Genomic DNA, 21,261 nt, shown 5'->3' with positions numbered 1-21,261 from the left:
GGCCCTACCTGTAGCTCTAACCTCTAGGCTACCTGCTGGCCCTACCTGTAGCTCTAACCTCTAGGCTACCTGCAGGCCCTACCTGTAGCTCTAACCTCTAGGCTACCTGCTGGCCCCACCTGTAGCTCTAACCTCTAGGCTACCTGCTGGCCCTAACTGTAGCTCTAGGCTACCTGCTGGCCCTACCTGTAGCTCTAACCTCTAGGCTACCTGCAGGCCCTACCTGTAGCTCTAACCCCTAGGCTACCTGCAGGCCCCACCTGTAGCTCTAACCCCTAGGCTACCTGCTGGCCCCACCTGTAGCTCTAACCTCTAGGCTACCTGCTGGCCCTACCTGTAGCTCTAACCTCTAGGCTACCTGCTGGCCCTACCTGTAGCTCTAACCTCTAGGCTACCTGCTGGCCCTACCTGTAGCTCTAACCTCTAGGCTACCTGCTGGCCCCACCTGTAGCTTGAACTTCTAGGCTACCTGCTGTCCCTACCTGTAGCTCTAACCTCTAGGCTACCTGCTGTCCCTACCTGTAGCTCTAACCTCTAGGCTACCTGCTGGCCCCACCTGTAGCTCTAACCTCTAGGCTACCTGCTGGCCCCACCTGTAGCTCTAACTTCTAGGTTACCTGCTGTCCCTGCCTGTCGCTCCAACCTCTAGGTTACCTGCTACATAACAAACTTTGTAATTAACAATGGCAATGCAATGTGCTTTGATTTCAAAACAGCACTGAGACCCACTCCATTGTTTATGTATGTCACTATAGGATAATTAGCCCACAGGAGTTGCGCTTCACCATAAGACAATTGGGAGCAATTAGATGTTTAAACAAGAACATTGCATAACACCATTTACTCTCAATTGTCTTGTTGGGCGGCGCGCCTGTAGGATGATTATCCATTTGTGATGTGCTGTTCAAACACAGATTATTCTTGTTGACAAGGTGACCTTTGTAACCTCTGCTGCTATAAACTACAGTCAAGATAAGTGATGATTAGCTAGACCTATTCAGTGAGTGCAGGTTTCTTCTCTTTAGTCCAATCAATATACTACCATAGACCAAGATGTCTTACATTCTGAAGTGTTGAATCAAGGTTGGGAGCATTAAGCACACCTGTTTCTTATTCTACACTATTACTGTACCGGTGTTTCCCAGTAGTCCAATTACATTTAAATTTTAGTCATTTAGCAGACGCTCTTATCCAGAGCGACTTACAGTTAGTGAATACATTTTTTTTTTTATACTGGCCCCCCCGTGGGAATCAAACCCACAACCCTGGCGTTGCAAACGCCATGCTCTATCAACTGAGCTACATCCCTGCCGGCCATTCCCTCCCCTACCCTGGACGACGCTGGGCCAATTGTGCGCCGCCCATGAGTCTCCCGGTCGCGGCCGGCTGCGACAGAGCCTGGATTCGAACCAGGATCTCTAGTGGCACAGTTAGCACTGCGATGCAGTGCCTTAGACCACTGCACCACTCAGGAGTCTCCAGTCAAGATAATGTGGTGGACTGCCTGTACGCTTTTCTCCAGAGGCAGTTCTGAATATCCTGGCCTGCTAGGCTAATCGTCTTAGTGCATGTTCTTTATAGCCTTCATCATGTGGAAACAGGTAGTGTTTGATATGGTTGCTGTAAAATAATGCAATACGCTGAGTCATGGTGGCAGTTTTCCTTTGTGTACAGCTGAACTTGTGTAGATCGGAACGCTTGCGAGAATTCAAAATGGTCTGACCGACTGTGACGCAGCCACATTCTTAACTCTCATACTACCGACTGGGGCCATTTTGACCCCAGAGGCATATTTTTTTATCATAGCCCAAAGGTGGCTGATTTCCTATTCTTCAAATGTTTCATGACTTTGTCAATCAACTTGTTCTTACAATTCAAAATCATTGTTTTGTGTTCCTGTATCAAAAAAAAAAGAAGAAAAAAAAGTATTTTTCACCCCAGCCAAAAACACCTAATTATACCTTTATTTGAATGTAGGTTTCTCTGGAGACATAGGTTATCCATACCACCAGAGGATGGAGGGGGACCTGTATCAGTGATTTTGGCCAGATAGACAGATCATCTGCAGAGAGATAATGTAGCTCCCCATGTACTCACCTAAGATTGTAATTTTCTATATATGTATCAAATGACTGTCCAAAACCAAAATTACCTTATTTTTGTGCATATAAAAATCTGCCAATGGTATAAATACTTGATAGAACTGCAATACTCAACTCAGATATGCTCTCTGAATCTACACAGAGCTGTATTGGCATGTATTCCCCCGCAAATCTAAGTATTTGTTTGAATCCAGGTTTCTCTGGAGACTCAAGTTATCCATATCCTCAGAGGGTGGAGGGGGACCTGTATCAGTGATCTTGACTTGATAGACAGATAACCTGCAGGAATGGAGTACCTTATGTACTCCCCTATTGTTATAAATGGTTACAAAATCATCATAGATATATGCTTAGTTGAAGTCAAATCAGTTCATAGAAGTCTGTCAGTGGTTTGTGTGTATATGTACAGTGAGGGAAAAAAGTATTTGATCCCCTGCTGATTTTGTACGTTTGCCCACTGACAAAGAAATGATCAGTCTATAATTTTAATGGTAGGTTTATTTGAACAGTGAGAGACAGAATAACAACAAAAAAAACCAGAAAAACGCATGTCAGAAATGTTATAAATTGATTTGCATTTTAATGAGGGAAATAAGTATTTGACCCCCTCTCAATCAGAAAGGTTTCTGGCTCCCAGGTGTCTTTTATACAGGTAACGAGCTGAGATTAGGAGAACACTCTTAAAGGGAGTGCTCCTAATCTCAGTTTGTTACCTGTATAAAAGACACCTGTCCACAGAAGCAATCAATCAATCAGATTCCGAACTCTCCACCATGGCCAAGACCAAAGAGCTCTCCAAGGATGTCAGGGACAAGATTGTAGACCTACACAAGGTTGGAATGGGCTACAAGACCATCGCCAAGCAGCTTGGTGAGAAGGTGACAACAGTTGGTGCGATTATTCGCAAATGGAAGAAACACAAAATAACTGTCAATCTCCCTCGGCCTGGGGCTCCATGCAAGAACTCACCTCGTGGAGTTGCAATGATCATGAGAACGGTGAGTAATCAGCCCAGAACTACACGGGAGGATCTTGTCAATGATCTCAAGGCAGCTGGGACCATAGTCAGCAAGAAAATAATTGGTAACACACTACGCCGTGAAGGACTGAAATCCTGCAGCGCCCGCAAGGTCCCCCTGCTCAAGAAAGCACATATACAGGCCTGTCTGAAGTTTGCCAATGAACATCAGAATGATTCAGAGGAGAACTGGGTGAAAGTGTTGTGGTCAGATGAGACCAAAATCGAGCACTTTGGCATCAACTCAACTCGCCGTGTTTGGAGGAGGAGGAATGCTGCCTATGACACCAAGAACACCATCCCCACCATCAAACATGGAGGTTGAAACATTCTGCTTTGGGGGTGTTTTTCTGCTAAAGGGACAGGACAACTTCACCGCATTAAAGGGACGATGGACGGGGCCATGTACTGTCAAATCTTGGGTGAGAACCTCCTTCCCTCAGCCAGGGCATTGAAAATGGGTCGTGGATGGGTATTCCAGCATGACAATGACCCAAAACACACGGCCAAGGCAAGAAAGGAGTGGCTCAAGAAGAAACACATTAAGGTCCTGGAGTGGCCTAGCCAGTTTCCAGACCTTAATCCCATAGAAAGTCTGTGGAGGGAGCTGAAGGTTCGAGTTGCCAAACGTCAGCCTCGAGACCTTAATGACTTGGAGAAGATCTGCAAAGAGGAGTGGGACAAAATCCCTCCTGAGATGTGTGCAAAGCTGGTGGCCAACTACAAGAAACGTCTGACCTCTGTGATTGAGCTGTTGTGACACGTGACTTCCGTCTCGCTTCCGCATTGTCTCCGTGCTGCTGTGCTGTTTGTTGCTACTTGGCTACCTGCCAAACTATTCACGTTTTACTTTTAATAAACGTTTAATCAATCTCTGTGTTCAACAAATTTACCAACTTTTTAGTTTTGTCCTCACTCATCTTTTTTCGTTAAACTTTTTCACCCCGGACGTTTTATCCCGTTTTATCCCGAGACAGAAGAGTCATTTTCCTGTGCGTTTTAGCTGCCAATTTTACTTTATTTTCCATTTTTCCATCGCAACTTTTTTTCCCTTATTCAACTTTTTCACTCCGGACGCTTTATCTGGACATGGTTCGTCAACATCTTCAACAGCCGAAGCTAAGTAGTAACATTAACATGATGTCTTCTAATTGCAGTCGCTGTACTCATAATATACAGGAGAACGATCGCCTTACGGCGAGAATAGCTGTGCTACAAGCCCAGCTTCAGACGCAATCGTTAGGCAAGGGTAATTTCAGTGTAGGAAAGGAAGAAACAGCGTCTGTGCCACCAGTAAGTACAGACAGTAACGTTAGTATAAATCCCCCCGCACAGTCCCCGCAGCCGGACAACTTTCTCATGGCTTCTGGAGGGAAATACTGTTGGAATGCTCAACCGGTGTCGCTCATTCAGCCGACAGAAACCTTCAACCGGTTTTCCCCATTATGTAGCGAGTCGGAGTCTGAGTCTGAGTCTTCTCTTGTCTCTACTCCTCCCGTTACGGGGTCTGAGACGCCTCGAAGGCTCCCACCATTAGCTCTGACAAATTGAAAACCCTAGTCATTGGCGACTCCATTACCCGCAGTATTAGACTTAAAACGAATCACCCAGCGATCATACACTGTTTACCAGGGGGCAGGGCTACCGACGTTAAGGCTAATCTAAAGATGGTGCTGGCTAAAGCTAAAACTGGCGAGTGTAGAGAGTATAGAGATATTGTTATCCACGTCGGCACCAACGATGTTAGGATGAAACAGTCAGAGGTCATCAAGTGCAACATAGCTTCAGTGTGTAAATTAGCTAGAAAGATGTGTCGGCATCGAGTAATTGTCTCTGGCCCCCTCCCAGTTAGGGGAAGTGACGAGCTCTACAGCAGAGTCTCAGCACTCAATCGCTGGTTGAAAACTGTTTTCTGCCCCTCCCAAAAGATAACATTTGTGGATAATTGGCCCTCTTTCTGGGACTCACCCACAAACAGGACCAAGCCTGACCTGCTGAGGAGTGACGGACTCCATCCTAGCTGGAGGGGTGCTCTCCTCTTATCTACCAACATAGATAGGGCTCTAACTCCTCTAGCCCCACAGTGAAATAGGGTGCAGGCCAGGCAGCAGGCTGTTAGCCAACCTGCCAGCTTAGTGGAGTCTGCCAATAGCATAGTCAGTGTAGTCAGCTCAGCCATACCCATTGAGACTGTGTCTGTGCCTCGACCTAGGTTGGGCAAAACTAAACATGGCGGTGTTCACCCTAGCAATCTTATTAGGATAAAGACCTCCTCCATTCCTGCCATTATTGAAAGAGATCGTGATACCTCACATCTCAAAATAGGGTTACTTAATGTTAGATCCCTCACTTCAAAGGCAGTCATAGTCAATGAACTAATCACTGATCATAATCTTGATGTGATTGGCCTGACTGAAACATGGCTTAAGCCTGATGAATTTGCTGTGTTAAATGAGGCCTCACCTCCTGGTTACACTAGTGACCATATTCCCCGTGCATCCCGCAAGAGCGGAGGTGTTGCTAACATTTACGATAGCAAATTTAAATTTACAAAAAAAAAATGGCGTTTTCATCTTTTGAGCTTCTAGTCATGAAATCTATGCAGCCTACTCAATCACTTTTTATAGCTACTGTTTACAGGCCTCCTGGGCCATATACAGCGTTCCTCTCTGAGTTTCCTGAATTCCTATCAGACCTTGTAGTCATAGCAGATCATATTCTAATTTTTGGTGATTTTAATATTCACATGGAGAAGTCCACAGACCCACTCCAAAAGTCTTTCGGAGCCATCATCGACTCAGTGGGTTTTGTCCAACATGTCTCTGGACCTACTCACTGCCACAGTCATACTCTGGACCTAGTTTTGTCCCATGGAATAAATGTTGTAGATCTTAATGTTTTTCCACAAAATCCTGGACTATCGGACCACCATTTTATTACATTTGCAATCGCAACAAATAATCTGCTCAGACCCCAACCAAGGAGCATCAAAAGTCGTGCTATAAATTCTCAGACAACACAAAAATTCCTTGATGCCCTTCCAGACTCCTTCTGCCTACCCAAGGACGTCAGAGGACAAAAATCAGTTAACCACTTAACTGAGGAACTCAATTTAACCTTGCGCAATACCCTAGATGCAGTTGCACCCCTAAAAACGAAAAACATTTGTCATAAGAAACTAGCTCCCTGGTATACAGAAAATACCCGAGCTTTGAAGCAAGCTTCCAGGAAATTGGAACGGAAATGGCGCCACACCAAACTGGAAGTCTTCCGACTAGCTTGGAAAGACAGTACCGTGCAGTACCGAAGAGCCCTCACTGCTGCTCGATCATCCTACTTTTCCAACTTAATCGAGGAAAATAAGAATAATCCAAAATTTCTTTTTGATACTGTTGCAAAGCTAACTAAAAAGCAGCATTCCCCAAGAGAGGATGGCTTTCACTTCAGCAGTAATAAATTCATGAACTTCTTTGAGGAAAAGATCATGACCATTAGAAAGCAAATTACGGACTCCTCTTTGAATCTGCGTATTCCTCCAGGGCTTAGCTGTCCTGGATCTGCACAGACTGCGAGGGCCTGGGATCGGGAGAGACACTTAAGTGTTTTAGTACTATATCTCTTGACACAATGATGAAAATAATCATGGCCTCTAAACCTTCAAGCTGCATACTGGATCCTATTCCTACTAAACTGCTGAAGGAGCTGCTTCCTGTGCTTGGCCCTCCTATGTTGAACATAATAAACAGCTCTCTATCCACCGGATGTGTACCAAACTCACTAAAAGTGGCAGTGATAAAGCCTCTCTTGAAAAAGCCAAACCTTGACCCGGAAAATATAAAAAACTATCGGCCTATATCGAATCTTCCATTCCTCTCAAAAATTTTAGAAAAAGCTGTTGCGCAGCAACTCACTGCCTTTCTGAAGACAAACAATGTATACGAAATGCTTCAGTCTGGTTTTAGACCCCATCATAGCACTGAGACTGCACTTGTGAAGGTGGTAAATGACCTTTTAATGGCGTCAGACCGAGGCTCTGCATCTGTCCTCGTGCTACTAGACCTTAGTGCTGCCTTTGACACCATCGATCACCACATTCTTTTGGAGAGACTGGAAACCCAAATTGGTCTACACGGACAAGTTCTGGCCTGGTTTAGATCTTACCTGTCGGAAAGATATCAGTTTGTCTCTGTGAATGGTCTGTCCTCCGACAAATCAACTGTACATTTCGGTGTTCCTCAAGGTTCCGTTTTAGGACCACTATTGTTTTCACTATATATTTTACCTCTTGGGGATGTTATTCGAAAACATAATGTTAACTTTCACTGCTATGCGGATGACACACAGCTGTACATTTCAATGAAACATGGTGAAGACCCAAAATTGCCCTCGCTAGAAGCCTGTGTTTCAGACATAAGGAAGTGGATGGCTGAAAACTTTTTACTTTTAAACTCGGACAAAACAGAGATGCTTGTTCTAGGTCCCAAGAAACAAAGAGATCTTCTGTTAAATCTGACAATTCATCTTGATGGTTGTAAAGTCGTCTCAAATAAAACTGTGAAGGACCTCGGCGTTACTCTTGACCCTGATCTCTCTTTTGACGAACATATCAAGACTGTTTCAAGGACAGCTTTTTTCCATCTACGTAACATTGCAAAAATCAGAAATTTTCTGTCCAAAAATGATGCAGAAAAATTAATCCATGCATTTGTTACTTCTAGGTTAGACTACTGCAATGCTCTATTTTCCGGCTACCCGGATAAAGCACTAAATAAACTTCAGTTAGTGCTAAATACGGCTGCTAGAATCCTGACTAGAACCAAGAAATTTGATCATATTACTCCAGTGCTAGCTTCCCTACACTGGCTTCCTGTTAAGGCAAGGGCTGATTTCAAGGTTTTACTGTTAACCTATAAAGCGTTACATGGGCTTGCTCCTACCTATCTTTCCGAGTTGGTCCTGCCGTACATACCAATACGTACGCTACGGTCACAAGACGCAGGCCTCCTAATTGTCCCTAGAATTTCTAAGCAAACAGCGGGAGGCAGGGCTTTCTCCTATAGATCTCCATTTTTATGGAACAGTCTGCCTACCCATGTGAGAGACGCAGACTCGGTCTCAACCTTTAAGTCTTTACTGAAGACTTATCTCTTCAGTAGGTCATATGATTGAGTGTAGTCTGGCCCAGGAGTGTGAAGGTGAACGGAAAGGCTCTGGAGCAACGAACAGCCCTTGCTGTCTCTGCCAGGCCGGTTCCCCTCTCCACTGGGGTTCTCTGCCTCTAGCCCTGTTGCAGGGGCTGAGTCACTGGCTTGCTGGTGCTCTTTCATGCCGTCCCTGGGAGGGGTGCGTCACTTGAGTGGGTTGAGTTACTGACGTGATCTTCCTGTCTGGGTTGGCGCCCCCCTGGTTTGTGCTGTGGTGGAGACCTCTGTGGGCTATACTCTGCCTTGTCTCAGGATTGTAAGTTGGTGGTTGAGGATATCCCTCTAGTGGTGCGGGGGCTGTGCTTTGGCAGAGTGGGTGGGGTTATATCCTTCCTGTTTGGCCCTGTCCGGGGGTTTCTTCGGATGGGGCCACAGTGTCTCCGGACCGCTCCTGTCTCAGCCTCCAGTATTTATGCTGCAGTAGTTTATGTGTCGGGGGGCTGGGGTTAGTTGGTTATACCTGGAGTACTTCTCCTGTCTTATCCAGTGTCCTGTGTGAATTTAAGTATGCTCTCTCTAATTCTCTCGTTCTCTCTTTCTCTCTGAGAACCTGAGCCCTAGGACCATACGTCAGGACTACCGGGCATGATGACACCTTGCTGTCCCCAGTCCGCCTGGCCTTGCTGCTATTCCAGTTTCAACTGTTCTGCCTGCGGTTATGGAACCCCTACCTGTCCCAGACCTGCTGTTTTCAACTCTTAATGATCGGCTATGAAAAGCCAACTGAGATTTATTCCTGATTATTATTTGACCATGCTTGTCACTTATGAACATTTTTGAACATCTTGGCATGGTTCTGTTATAATCTTCACCCGGCACAGCCAGAAGAGGACTGGCCACCCCTCATAGCCTGGTTCCTCTCTAGGTTTCTTCCTAGGTTTTCGCCTTTCTAGGGAGTTTTTCCTAGCCACCGTGCTTCTACACCTGCATTACTAGCTGTTTGGGGTTTTAGGCTGGGTTTCTGTACAGCACTTCGAGATATTAGCTGATGTAAGAAGGGCTATATAAAATAAAATTGATTGATTGATTGATTGATTGCCAACAAGGGTTTTGCCACCAAGTACTAAGTCATGTTTTGCAGAGGGGTCAAATACTTATTTCCCTCATTAAAATGCAAATCAATTTATAACATTGTTGACATGCATTTTTCTGAATTTTGTTGTTGTTATTCTGTCTCTCACTGTTCAAATAAACCTACCATAAAAATTATAGACTGATCATTTCTTTGTCAGTGGGCAAACGTACAAAATCAGCAGGGGATCAAATACTTTTTTCCCTCACTGTATATATGTGTGTGTGTGTATATGTACCAGTCAAAAGTTTGGACACACCTACTCAAGTGTTTTTCTTTATTTTTACTATTTTCTACATTGTAGAATATTAGTGAAGACATCAAAACTACGAAATAATGCATATGGAATCATGTCGTAACCCAGAAAGTGTTAAACAAATCAAAATAGATTTGAGATTCTTCAAATAGCCACCCTTTGCCTTGATGACAGCTTTGCACATTCTCTCAACCAGCTTCACCTGGAATGCTTTTCCAACAGTCTTGAAGGAGTTCCCACATATGCTGAGCACTTATTGGCTGCTTTTCCTTCACTCTGCCGTCTGACTCATCCCAAACCATCTCAATTGGGTTGAGGTTGGGGGATTGTGGAGGCCAGGTCATCTGATGCAGCACTCCATCACACTCCTTCTTGGTAAAATAGCCCTTACACAGCCTGGAGGTGTGTTGAGTCATTGTCTTGTTGAAAAACAAATGATAGTCCCACTAAGCCATAACTAGATGGGATGGTGTATCGCTGCAGAATGCTGTGGTAGCCATGCTGGTTAAGTGTGCGTTGAATTCTACATAAATCACGGACAGTGTCACCAGCAAAGTACCCCCACACCATAACACCTCCTCCTCCATGCTTTACGGTGGGAACTACACATACGGAGATCATCCGTTCACCCACACCGCGTCTCACAACGACACGGTGGTTGGAACCAAATATCTCCAATTTGGACTCCAGACCAAAGGACACATTTCCACCGCTCATTGCTCGTGTTTCTTGGCCCAAGCAGGTCTCTTCTTCTTATTAGTGTCCTTTAGTAGTGGTTTCTTTGCAGCAATTCGACCATGAAGGCCTGATTCACACAGTCCCCTCTGAACAGTTGATATTGAGCTGTGTTTATGACTTGGACTCTGTGAAGCATTTATTTGGGCTGCAATTTCTGAGGCTGGTAACTCTAATGAACGTATCCTCTGCAGCAGAGGTAAATCTGGGTCTTCCATTCCTGTGGCGGTCCTCATGAGAGCCCGTTTCATCATAGCGCTAGAAATTTACGCAAATGTATAAAACATTTAAAATGGAAATATTGCATTTACATAAGTATTTACTCAGTACTTTGTTGAAGCACGTTTGGCAGCGATTACAGCCGTGAGTCTTCTTGGGTATGATGCTACAAGCTTTGGGGAGTTTCTCAGATTCTTCTCTGCAGATCATCTCAAGCTCTGTCAGGTTGGATGGGGAGCATCGCTGCACAGCTATTTTCAGGTCTCTCCATAGATGTTTGATCGGGTTCAAGTCCGGGCTCTGGCTGGGCCACTCAAGGACATTCAGAGACTTGTCCCGAAGCCACTCCTACATTGTCTTGGCTGTGTGCTTAGGGTCGTTGTCCTGTTGAAGGTGAACTTTCACCCCAGCCTGAGGTCCTGAGCACTCTGGAGCAGGTTTTCATCAAGGATCTCTCTGTAATTTGCTCTGTTCATCTTTGCCTCGATCCTGACTAGTCTCCCAGTCCCTGCCACTGAAAAACATCCCCACAGCATGATGCTGCCACCACCATGCTTCACCGTAGGGATGGTGCCAGGTTTCATCCAGACGTGATGCTTGGCATTCAGGCCAAAGAGTTCAATCTTGGTTTCATCAGACCAGATAATCTTGTTTCTCATGGTCTGAGAGTCTTTAGGTGCCTTTTGGCAAACTCCAAGCAGGCTGTCATGTGCCTTTTACTGAGGAGTGGTTTCTGTCTGGCCACTTTACCATAAAGGCCTGATTGGTGGAGTGCTGCAGAGATTGTTGTCCTTCTGGAAGGTTCTCCCATCTCCACAGAGGAACTCTAGAGCTCTGTTAGAGAGACCATCGCGTTCTTGGTCAACTCCCTGACCAAGGTCCTTCTCCCCTGATTGCTCAGTTTGGCTGGACGGCCAGCTCTAGGAAGAGTCTTGGTAGTTCCAAACTTCTTCCATTTAATAATGATGGAGGACACTGTGTTCTTGGGGACCTTCAATGCGCTGCAGACATTTTTTGGTACCCTTCCCCAGATCTGTGCCTCAACACAATCCTGCCATAGACCCTACCACACCTATTGTTTCACTAACAGCGATGGTAATGGTGGCTAAATAAAGAAAACTAAGCCAATGGATGAATCACTTTCTGTCTATAAAATTAAGTATAACATTTTGGTTACCATCCCTTTTTAAATAGCAGTTTTTACCACAAAACAACATTTAATATTTCTAAATTAAAGTCAAAATATTAGGCTATTTACAGTGAGGGAAAAAAGTATTTGATCCCTTGCTGATTTTGTATGTTTGCCCACTGACAAAGAAATGATCAGTCTATAATTTTAATGGTAGGTTTATTTGAACAGTGAGAGACAGAATAACAACAAAAAAATCCAGAAAAACGCATGTCAAAAATGTTATAAATTGATTTGCATTTTAATGAGGGAAATAAGTATTTGACCCCTCTGCAAAACATGACTTAGTACTTGGTGGCAAAACCCTTGTTGGCAATCACAGAGGTCAGACGTTTCTTACATTTTCTTGTAGTTGGCCACCAGGTTTGCACACATCTCAGGAGGGATTTTGTCCCACTCCTCTTTGTAGATCTTCTTCAAGTCATTAAGGTTTCGAGGCTGACGTTTGGCAACTCGAACCTTCAGCTCCCTCCACAGATTTTCTATGGGATTAAGGTCTGGAGACTGGCTAGGATACTCCAGGACCTTAATGTGCTTCTTCTTGAGCCACTCCTTTGTTGCCTTGGCCGTGTGTTTTGGGTATTGTCATGCTGGAATACCCATCCACGACCAATTTTCAATGCCCTGGCTGAGGGAAGGAGGTTCTCACCCAAGATTTGACGGCACGTGGCCTTGTCCATCATCGCTTTGATGCGGTGAAGTTGTCCTGTACCCTTAGCAGAAAAACACCCCCAAAGCATAATGTTTCCACCTCCACGTTTGACGGTGGGGATGGTGTTCTTGGGGTCATAGGCAGCATTCCTCCTCCTTCAAACACGGCGAGTTGAGTTGATGCCAAAGAGCTCGATTTTAGTCTCATCTGACCACAACACTTTCACCCAGTTCTCCTCTGAATCATTCAGATGTTCATTGGCAAACTTCAGACGGGCATGTATATGTGCTTTCTTGAGCAGGGGGACCTTGCGGGCGCTGCTGGATTTCAGTCCTTCATGGCGTAGTGTGTTACCAATTGTTTTCTTGGTGACTATGGTCCCAGCTGCCTTGAGATCATTGACAAGATCCTCCTGTGTAGTTATGGGCTGATTCCTCACCGTTCTCATGATCATTGCAACTCCACGAGGTGAGATCTTGCATGGAGCCCCAGGCCGAGGGAGATTGACAGTTATTTTGTGTTTCTTCCATTTGCGAATAATCGCACCAACTGTTGTCACCTTCTCACCAAGCTGCTTGGCGATGGTCTTGTAGCCCATTCCAGCCTTGTGTAGGTCTACAATCTTGTCCCAGACATCCTTGGAGAGCTCTTTGGTCTCGGCCATGGTGGAGAGTTTGGAATCTGATTGATTGATTGCTTCTGTGGACAGGTGTCTTTTATACAGGTAACAAACTGAGATTAGGAGAACTCCCTTTAAGAGTGTGCTCCTAATCTCAGCTCATTACCTGTATAAAAGACACCTGGGAGCCAGAAATCTTTCTGATTGAGAGGGGGTCAAATAGTTATTTCCCTCATTAAAATGCAAATCAATTCATAACATTTTTGACATGTGTTTTTCAGGATCTTTTTGTTGTTATTATGTCTCTCACTGTTCAAATAAACCTACCATTAAAATTATAGACTGATCATTTCTTTGTCAGTGGGCAAACGTACAAAATCAGCAGGGGATCAAATACTTTTTTCCCTCACTGTACATATCTAAGGATGTTTTTATAAGAATAGAGTTGATATTTTGCTATGACTGTTGCTTTTTCCAATTGTTTCTTGGGATACAAATGACTGCAGTTGGTAATGTAGTGTAAATATTTTGGGAGTATGAGGCGTAATGCAAGTATAATCTTTAGAGATATCAATAGACACTGATACTGGTCCCTTTATGGAAATACCACACATGCACAGACATGTATCTGCTGGTTTATATAGCCTCAATCCCTGGCTGAACACTAAAGTTATATAACGGCTAGTCTAGAGCCTTCAAACTAAACTCTGGACCTCGAAAGCCAGTTCCACTGTATTCTTTCATTGTTCCCCTCTAATCAGGGACAGATTCTAGACCTGGGACACAAAGTGTGTGCAATTATATAATTCAGGTAGAATAGAAAACCAGCATGCTCCGGACCTCGTAGGGTCAGAGGTGAATACCCCTGGTCTAGAGGATGAGTGGGTTATGTTCACTTTCCCACAGCCTCTTAACATCCAGCAGTGATGAACATGTCACTCGTCACACTGTCACCTTTTGACATGTTAGCACCAGGTATAAACATGGCTCTTGTCTCAATATTACGCACCTTTCCATTCCGTTTATAGGTTGTCATTTATTTGACTGGCTTTGTGCCCACTTGTCCAAAATGACAAAACCATGTACACTTCTGGCTGCAATTCCAAACCATTCATAGCCTGGAAACCGCACTGAATATTGATCTGCTTCTTTGTTTCTCATTTGTTTTGATCACAGGAAGTTGGTGGCACGTTAATTGGTTTTTCATTTGTTTTGATCACAGGAGATTGGTGGCACCTTAATTGGGGAGGACGGGCTCGTGGTAATGAATGGAGTGGAATAGGTGGAATGGTATCAAATACATCAAACAGGCGGCAGGTAGCTTAGTGGTTAAGAGCATTGTGCCAGTAACCGAAAGGTCGCTGGTTCTAATCCCCGAGCCGACTAGGTGAAAAATATGTCGATGTGCCCTTGAGCAAGGCACTTAACCCTAATTGCTCCTGTAAGTCGCTCTGGATAAGAGCGTCTGCTAAATGACTAATTAAAAAAAACACACAAAAAAAACACATGGTTTGATGCCATTCCATTCGCGCCGTTCCAGACATTTATGAGCCGTTCTCCCCTAAGCAGCCTCCACTGGTTTTGATACTAGGCTAAAACATTCATTGAAACATAACTCTCCAATAAATAAAACAATCCATCGGCCAACTTATTTTCAGAATTATGCAAAAATAAACTTTATTGCCACATTCATTGAGCAGGGGAAATGAATGCAGTCAGTACTGAAGCTATGTAACATGACTTACTGTGTGCTTTCTGTTCCAAGTCTAAGATTCACCATATGTAACGATATAATGCAAATCATGTGTACTTACATGAAATATGATCAATGTCAAATAATGTTTCATTATTTTGTCTACATGTTCAATCTGATGACTTGGAGTTGAATAGAAGCAACATGAATTCATCACTGGTTACTTTTAGTACAAAGAAAGATGGAGAACGCTCCATCGTGGAGAGAAAAAAAAAACTATATTAGAGGAGTTCTTGAAGTAACGAGTATCATACCAAAATACTGTAATGCTATTCACGTCATGGGATAAACAGGCATTGTTACTCAAAATAAAGACCATGATCAACATACACCAGGCCAAACTTTGACATGGAAAAACGCAAAGCCATCTTCAGTTTCAGTAACCACTTTCACACGTTTACAGCTTTAATATACAAAAGAAAAATATTATTTCACATATTACCGCCTTAAACACACCTTTGGTATCGTCAAGGCTTTTAGACAGTGTGCGGTTAGAACCCGATCTAATGTCACAGGATTCAAACGATAATTCAGATCTAATTGTTTATTGTTGTGCTTTTCAGGTGAGCCTGGGTGTAGTGGCCAGGTTAAAGATATCTTCAGAATGAATTCTTACTAATTATTTTTCATTTTCAGGCTTTCGTTGCGTAATAAAGTAACATTTCTTATCTCTACTGTCCCATTCATTTGGGGGGCAACGCGATCTGATTATATTTGCAAATCCTCCAAATAATATCAGCCATCCATCCTACTTAATGTACAAACAAATTTAAAAGAGCAACATAAAATCATATTTCCAGTAACATCTTTATGTACGCAAGATCATTCCCATGGTAATGAATTTGAGGCCTTTTTTAATGAAACAATATTTTAAAAAATCAAACATGAGCAAAGAAAAAACAAATATACAACTTTTACATGTGAAATAGTATCTGCATTCTGCACTCTTACTCAAAAGTAAATGCAAATTAAAGAATATTAGAATCACAAATGTGACGTAAATAAATTAAGTCGAGAAACAAACACGTTTTGTTGTCATGCCGAAGAAGCAGCTGACTCAGTAGTATAGTTACAATAGGCATAAAAAGCTAGACGGAGCGCTATCGCCTCATCATCCCAACTAAGACAGCCCCTTGGTTCTGCACTGTACAGTTATGGAGAAAGTGCATTCTCATTTCTCACTCACACTCCTAGACTGCATTCATACCATTAGGATGAAAAGAGCAGTACATGTATTAATGCGTACGTGTTTGGAGGGGCAACCTGCTTCCAATAAAATAGATCCTGATCAATCTCCAGTGGCTCAAATCTCAAATCAGTTCCCAGCAAGCAGACATTCAAACTCAATGTAGATCCCAGGCATGTGTGGGTAGAGAACTTAGAATAGTTTGTTAGGCAGTCCAAGTGTGACTCTCTCTTCACATTGTGCATGTTGATGAAGTGAGAACATTGCTTACTGGTAACTACTATCTAGGGAAAGACACTGCCTTCTTTGTGCATGCTGATGATGACATACGAACATTGCTTTTAACTACCTCCTTCCGTGCAATTTGACTGTCATTGGTCTTCCATGGAACCCGCTGACAGAAAGTGTTCAAACTGTCTTTAAAATCCCTGAAATTCAACAGTACATACCAGAAGAACAAACACCAAATCAATCCAGTTCAGTGTGTCACAGATTATTACACAGAGTATAATGTTGTATTATTATATTTACATGCCTGCCACAGCGCAAATAACCGTTGCCTAATGAACGTCACCTACTAAAACAAATGAATAGCAGTTATATAAAGATATCATAAATCGTAATACTGATGTCAAACGCAACCGTGATAATAATCATATGATAAGTTATGATGGTTAAGATGCTCTGTCTGTGCGGTGAGAGATGGATGAATAGTGGTGGTCAGAGATTGGACAGCTAGGACTTAGACCAGGCTGTTGATCAGGACGAGACATGTGGCCCTTTGATGTTTAGTTGGGCTCCTCTGCATTGATGGGGCCCCGCCCCCTGGCTCAGTCCATTTAAACGCATGTCCAATCTGCACGGCTCAAAGCACAGGCACAGCAGGGGGAGGCTAGGGTAAGTTGTTCTAGGGGGGGTTGTCCCCCTCATGTGGATGTGATGCTCCTGGGTTAAGTTAGTTAGTCCTGTGCTTTCAGAAGGCAGTGGTGACGGCGTTCCCTCGCCGTGTCCCCAGTCGTACCAGCTCTCTGGGTACCGTGTCCAGCTGCTCATACGCCAGACGACCCTCCTCACCTGTTTAACAAATCAATCAAATTAATATTTCTTAAAACAGACATTGATTGGGGCTAAAATAGACAGGAGAATTTTTTGTCAAAATGTCACTCGCCGAAAGTGAGCAGGGTTTCTATGGCAACGTGGCGAAGCTCCTCGTCCGCCGAGTCACACAGTGATACCACCGCCCGGATGCTCTCTACTGCCTGAGACGTAGAAAGAAATAGGACATCCTCTTGCTTCAGAGAGACGTAATAATAAAGATGCATCAAATGAATATGTCAGTTGTTCTATAGCTAAAAGTGAATAGCTACACTGACCTGTAGACAGCTAAGAGCAGCACAGGCAGACCTTTGTGTTTGAACTCCCGCCTCCCACAAGGCCTGTGTGTAGCAATCCACTGCCTGTAAAGACACACACAGAGAAAACAAACTCGGTTACTGCCCTGCCATAGCAACTGTCCAGTAATCTTGGCAGGCTTAATGGCCTTGACAGACGGTGTTTAATGGCCTTGACATAATGGTGTTTATATTAGGGCTGGGTTTAATTTAGCCTGAGTGGGTCAAGGATCAACCCTACTGACATGCACACACTGACCTTTGACCTAAAGGGTGTGTGAGAGGCAGCAGCAGTGATGTAGGCAGCTGCAGCCTTGCTGAGCTGGGGGTCTTCGTGGGAGAGGAGCGAGGCCAGAGCCCTGAGGGTCTGCAGCCGGGGACACAGGCCGGTGTGTGACATCTCTTCTAGTTCCTTTAGACAACGCTCCGAGTCACCGCCACTCAGGCCCTCTGCAAACACAGCTGAGGGGAGGACAACTAAATTAACTCACAGGTACTTACAAGCTAGTTTTGTTCAGTGGACCATGTAGCAAGTCTGTTCATGTTTGGACCCCTCTCATGCTGACTACACCGGGCACGCATGTGCGTACGCCGTCGTGCGCATGTTGATTTTGTCCATCCACACCAGACGCGATCAGGACACGCAGGTTGAAATATCAAAACGAACTCTGAACCAACTACAGGTCGGATCACATGAAACATTCATGGACAGTTATCTAGCTAGCTTGTGGTTGCTAGCTAATCTGTCCTGGGATATAAACATTAGGTTGTTATTTTACCTGAAATACACAAGGTCCTTTTTTTCTGGATCTTTGTAGAATTTTGACCCATTTTGAGTCACACAAAAGTGTGTGTTCTCTACTCCAACAATTAATCCACAGTTAAAAGGGGAAACCTTTTATGTAAAAATGTAAACCTAGTTAGTTCTAGTAATCTCTCCTCCTTCAGTCGTCTTCTTCTTCTTCTTCTGTGGACGTTATATGGCGGTTGTCAACCAACTTTAAGGTGCATTGCCACCACCAACTGGACTGGAGTGTGGACCTCAGTTCAACTTTCAATCACCCACGTGGGTATATGCTCCTAAAAACCAATGAGGAGATGGGAGAGGCGGGACTTGCAGCGCGTCACAAATAGAACCGAGTTCTATTTTAGCGCCTGGCTACGCAGACGCTCGTTGACGCGCGCGAGCAGTTTGGGTGCAATGATTGAATAACATGTATGTGTACATTTATTTTGCAACGCGGGCGGTGTGGTCAGCATGTCAGTCTTTATCAAACCATCAGACCTCTATCTTGGGTTTCTGACTGGTTCTACATTCAACACTCCATCATTGTCTTGCCAAACAGCAACATGTTAGTTGAAGCAAAACAGACGGGCACCTAGACTATGAACAACTAAGCCTCCGAGTAATTTAGTATCCCTAGGACCCCCCAACAGAAGAGAATAGATGGATGTTGGTTGCAGCAGAATGTGTGTTTGTCCTGAGCCTTTACCTTCCCTGGCCACCTGCAGTAGGTGTTCCTCCATGTCTTCCACGCTGTGCTCTGAGACATAGCTGTAGAACTGGAACACCGTGACGACGTCCTGGGACAGGGCCGATGGAGGGGTGGAGGCCAGATCACTCCTGTCCACCATCTCACTCACCACCAGCTGGATCACTGGTGAGGGAAGAGAGAGAGACAGCCGTGTGAGATGTATACAGTGACAGTTCTGCTGCACTACACACTATGGTGTAATTATATACGCACGCATGACTAAGTCGCTTTGGATAAAAACGTCTGCTAAATGGCATATTATTGATATTATATAACCAATCAGACAAGCACAAACATACTTGTCATAAACTTTGTATACACTAAATACAGTGCATTCGGAAAGTATTCAGACCCCATTCACTTTTTCCACATTTTGTTACATTACAACCTTATTCTAAAATGGATTAAATACATGTTTCCCTCATCAATCTACACACAATACCCCATAATGACAAAGTGAAAACAGGTTTTTAAGAAATTTTAGCAAATGTATTAAAAAGAAAAAACAGAAATACCTTTTTACATAAGTATTCAGACCCTTAGCTATGAGACTCGATATTGAGCTCGGATGCATCCTGTTTCCATTGATCATCCTTGAGATGTTTCTACAACTTGATTGGAGTCCACCTGTGGTAAATTCAATTGATTGGACATGATTTGGAAAGGCACACACCTGTCTATATAAGGTCCCACAGTTGACAGTGCATGCCAGAGCAAAAACCAAGCCATGAGGTCAAAGGAATTGTCTGTAGAGCTCAGAGACGGGGTTGTGTCGAGGCACAAATCTGGGGAAGGTACCAAAACATTTCTGCAGAAATAAGGTATCCAAGAACACAGTGGCCTCCATCATTCTTAAATGGAAGAAGTTTGGAACCACCAAGACTCTTCCTGGAGCTGGCTGCTCGGCCAAACTGAGAAATCGGGGGAGAAGGGCCTTTCTCAGGGAGGTGACCAAGAATCCAATGGGAGAACCTTCCAGAAGGACAACCATCTCTGCAGCACTCCACCAATCAGGCCTTTATGGTAGAGTGGCCAGACGGAAGCCACTCCTCAGTAAAAGGCACATGACATCCCGCTTGGAGTTTGCCAAAAGGCACCTAAAGACTCTCAGACCATGAGAAACTAGATTCTCTGGTCTGGAGGAAAGCTGGCACCATCCCTACGGTGAAGCATGGTGGTGGCAGCATCATGCTGTGGGGATGTTTTTCAGCAGCAGGGACTGGGAGACTAGTCAGGATCGAGGGAAAGACGAACGGAGCAAATTACAGAGAGATCCTTGATGAAAACCTGCTCCAGAGCGCTCAGGACCTCAGACTGGGGCGAAAGTTCACCTTCCAACAGAACAACAACCCTAAGCACATAGCCAAGACAATGTAGGAGTGCCTTCGGGACAAGTCTCTGAATGTCCTTGAGTGGCCCAGCCAGAGCCCGGACTTGAACCCGATCGAACATCTCTGGAGAGATCTGAAAATAGCTGTGCAGCGACGCTCCCCATCCAACCTGACAGAGCTTGAGAGGATCTGCAGAGAAGAATGGGAGAAACTCCCCAAATACAGGTGTGCCAAGCTTGTAGCGTCATACCCAAGGAGACTCAAGGCTGTAATCGCTGCCAAAGGTGCTTCAACAACGTACTGGGTAAAAGGTCTGAATACTTATGTAAATGTGATATTTCAGTTTCTTTTATACAGTTGCAAGAATTTCTAAAAACCTGTTTTTGTTTTCTCATTATGGGGTATTGTGTGTAGATTGATGAGGAAAAAAAACAATTTAATCAATTTTAGAATAAGGCTGTAACATAACAAAATGTGGAAAAAGGGGTCTGAATACTTTCCGAATGCACTGTATACAAAAGCATGTGGACACCCCTTCAAATGAGTGGATTAGTCTATTTCAGCCACACCCGTTGATTGATTGAATTTATTAGACCATTTTAAAAATACATACATACATAAGGGCACTCCAGCCGGTGACGCCTCCACATACAATTTAAGAAAATCATCCAGGAAAACACAATAAAGCTTAAAAGCTTATTTCCACTGTGGTCCTTTTGGAGAGGGAGGGGGGGGATGCAGCAAGGTTTTTTTTTTCACCTCATCAAGCGACAATTGTAGTGGCAACAAACAATGAGACAAAATTGTTGTTTGTTTCATAAATTGAGCTAAGTAGTCCAGTTCCATTTCCTAATAAACAACAGGTACGTCTCCCTGGTCTCAAATACCCCTAATATATACAACAATCAATCCCTAATATATACACCAATCAATCCCTAATATATACAACAATCAATCCCTAATATATACACCAATCAATCCCTAATATATACAACAATC

The 21,261-nt window shown here is 44.0% G+C and overlaps 1 protein-coding gene across 3 annotated transcripts in view; it reads right to left on the bottom strand.

Moving 5' to 3' along the window:
• Positions 1 to 14,714: 14,714 nt before the first annotated feature.
• LOC121572289 (rho family-interacting cell polarization regulator 2) overlaps positions 14,715 to 21,261 on the bottom strand; it is a 95,038-nt gene continuing 88,491 nt past the window's right edge. For all 3 annotated transcript variants that reach the window (XM_041884310.2, XM_041884311.2, XM_041884312.2), the window contains 5 exons: positions 18,890 to 19,054; positions 17,656 to 17,858; positions 17,379 to 17,462; positions 17,174 to 17,264; positions 14,715 to 17,079 (listed from right to left, as the gene is read on the bottom strand). In XM_041884310.2, the coding sequence (XP_041740244.2) occupies positions 16,979 to 17,079; positions 17,174 to 17,264; positions 17,379 to 17,462; positions 17,656 to 17,858; positions 18,890 to 19,054 (644 nt within the window). In that variant the 3' untranslated portion in view covers positions 14,715 to 16,978. The remainder of the gene's footprint in view (positions 17,080 to 17,173; positions 17,265 to 17,378; positions 17,463 to 17,655; positions 17,859 to 18,889; positions 19,055 to 21,261) is intronic.

Source organism: Coregonus clupeaformis, chromosome 29 (assembly GCF_020615455.1).
Source record: "Coregonus clupeaformis isolate EN_2021a chromosome 29, ASM2061545v1, whole genome shotgun sequence".
Taxonomy (NCBI): domain Eukaryota; kingdom Metazoa; phylum Chordata; class Actinopteri; order Salmoniformes; family Salmonidae; genus Coregonus; species Coregonus clupeaformis.
This window is presented reverse-complemented; position numbering and strand designations above follow the sequence as displayed.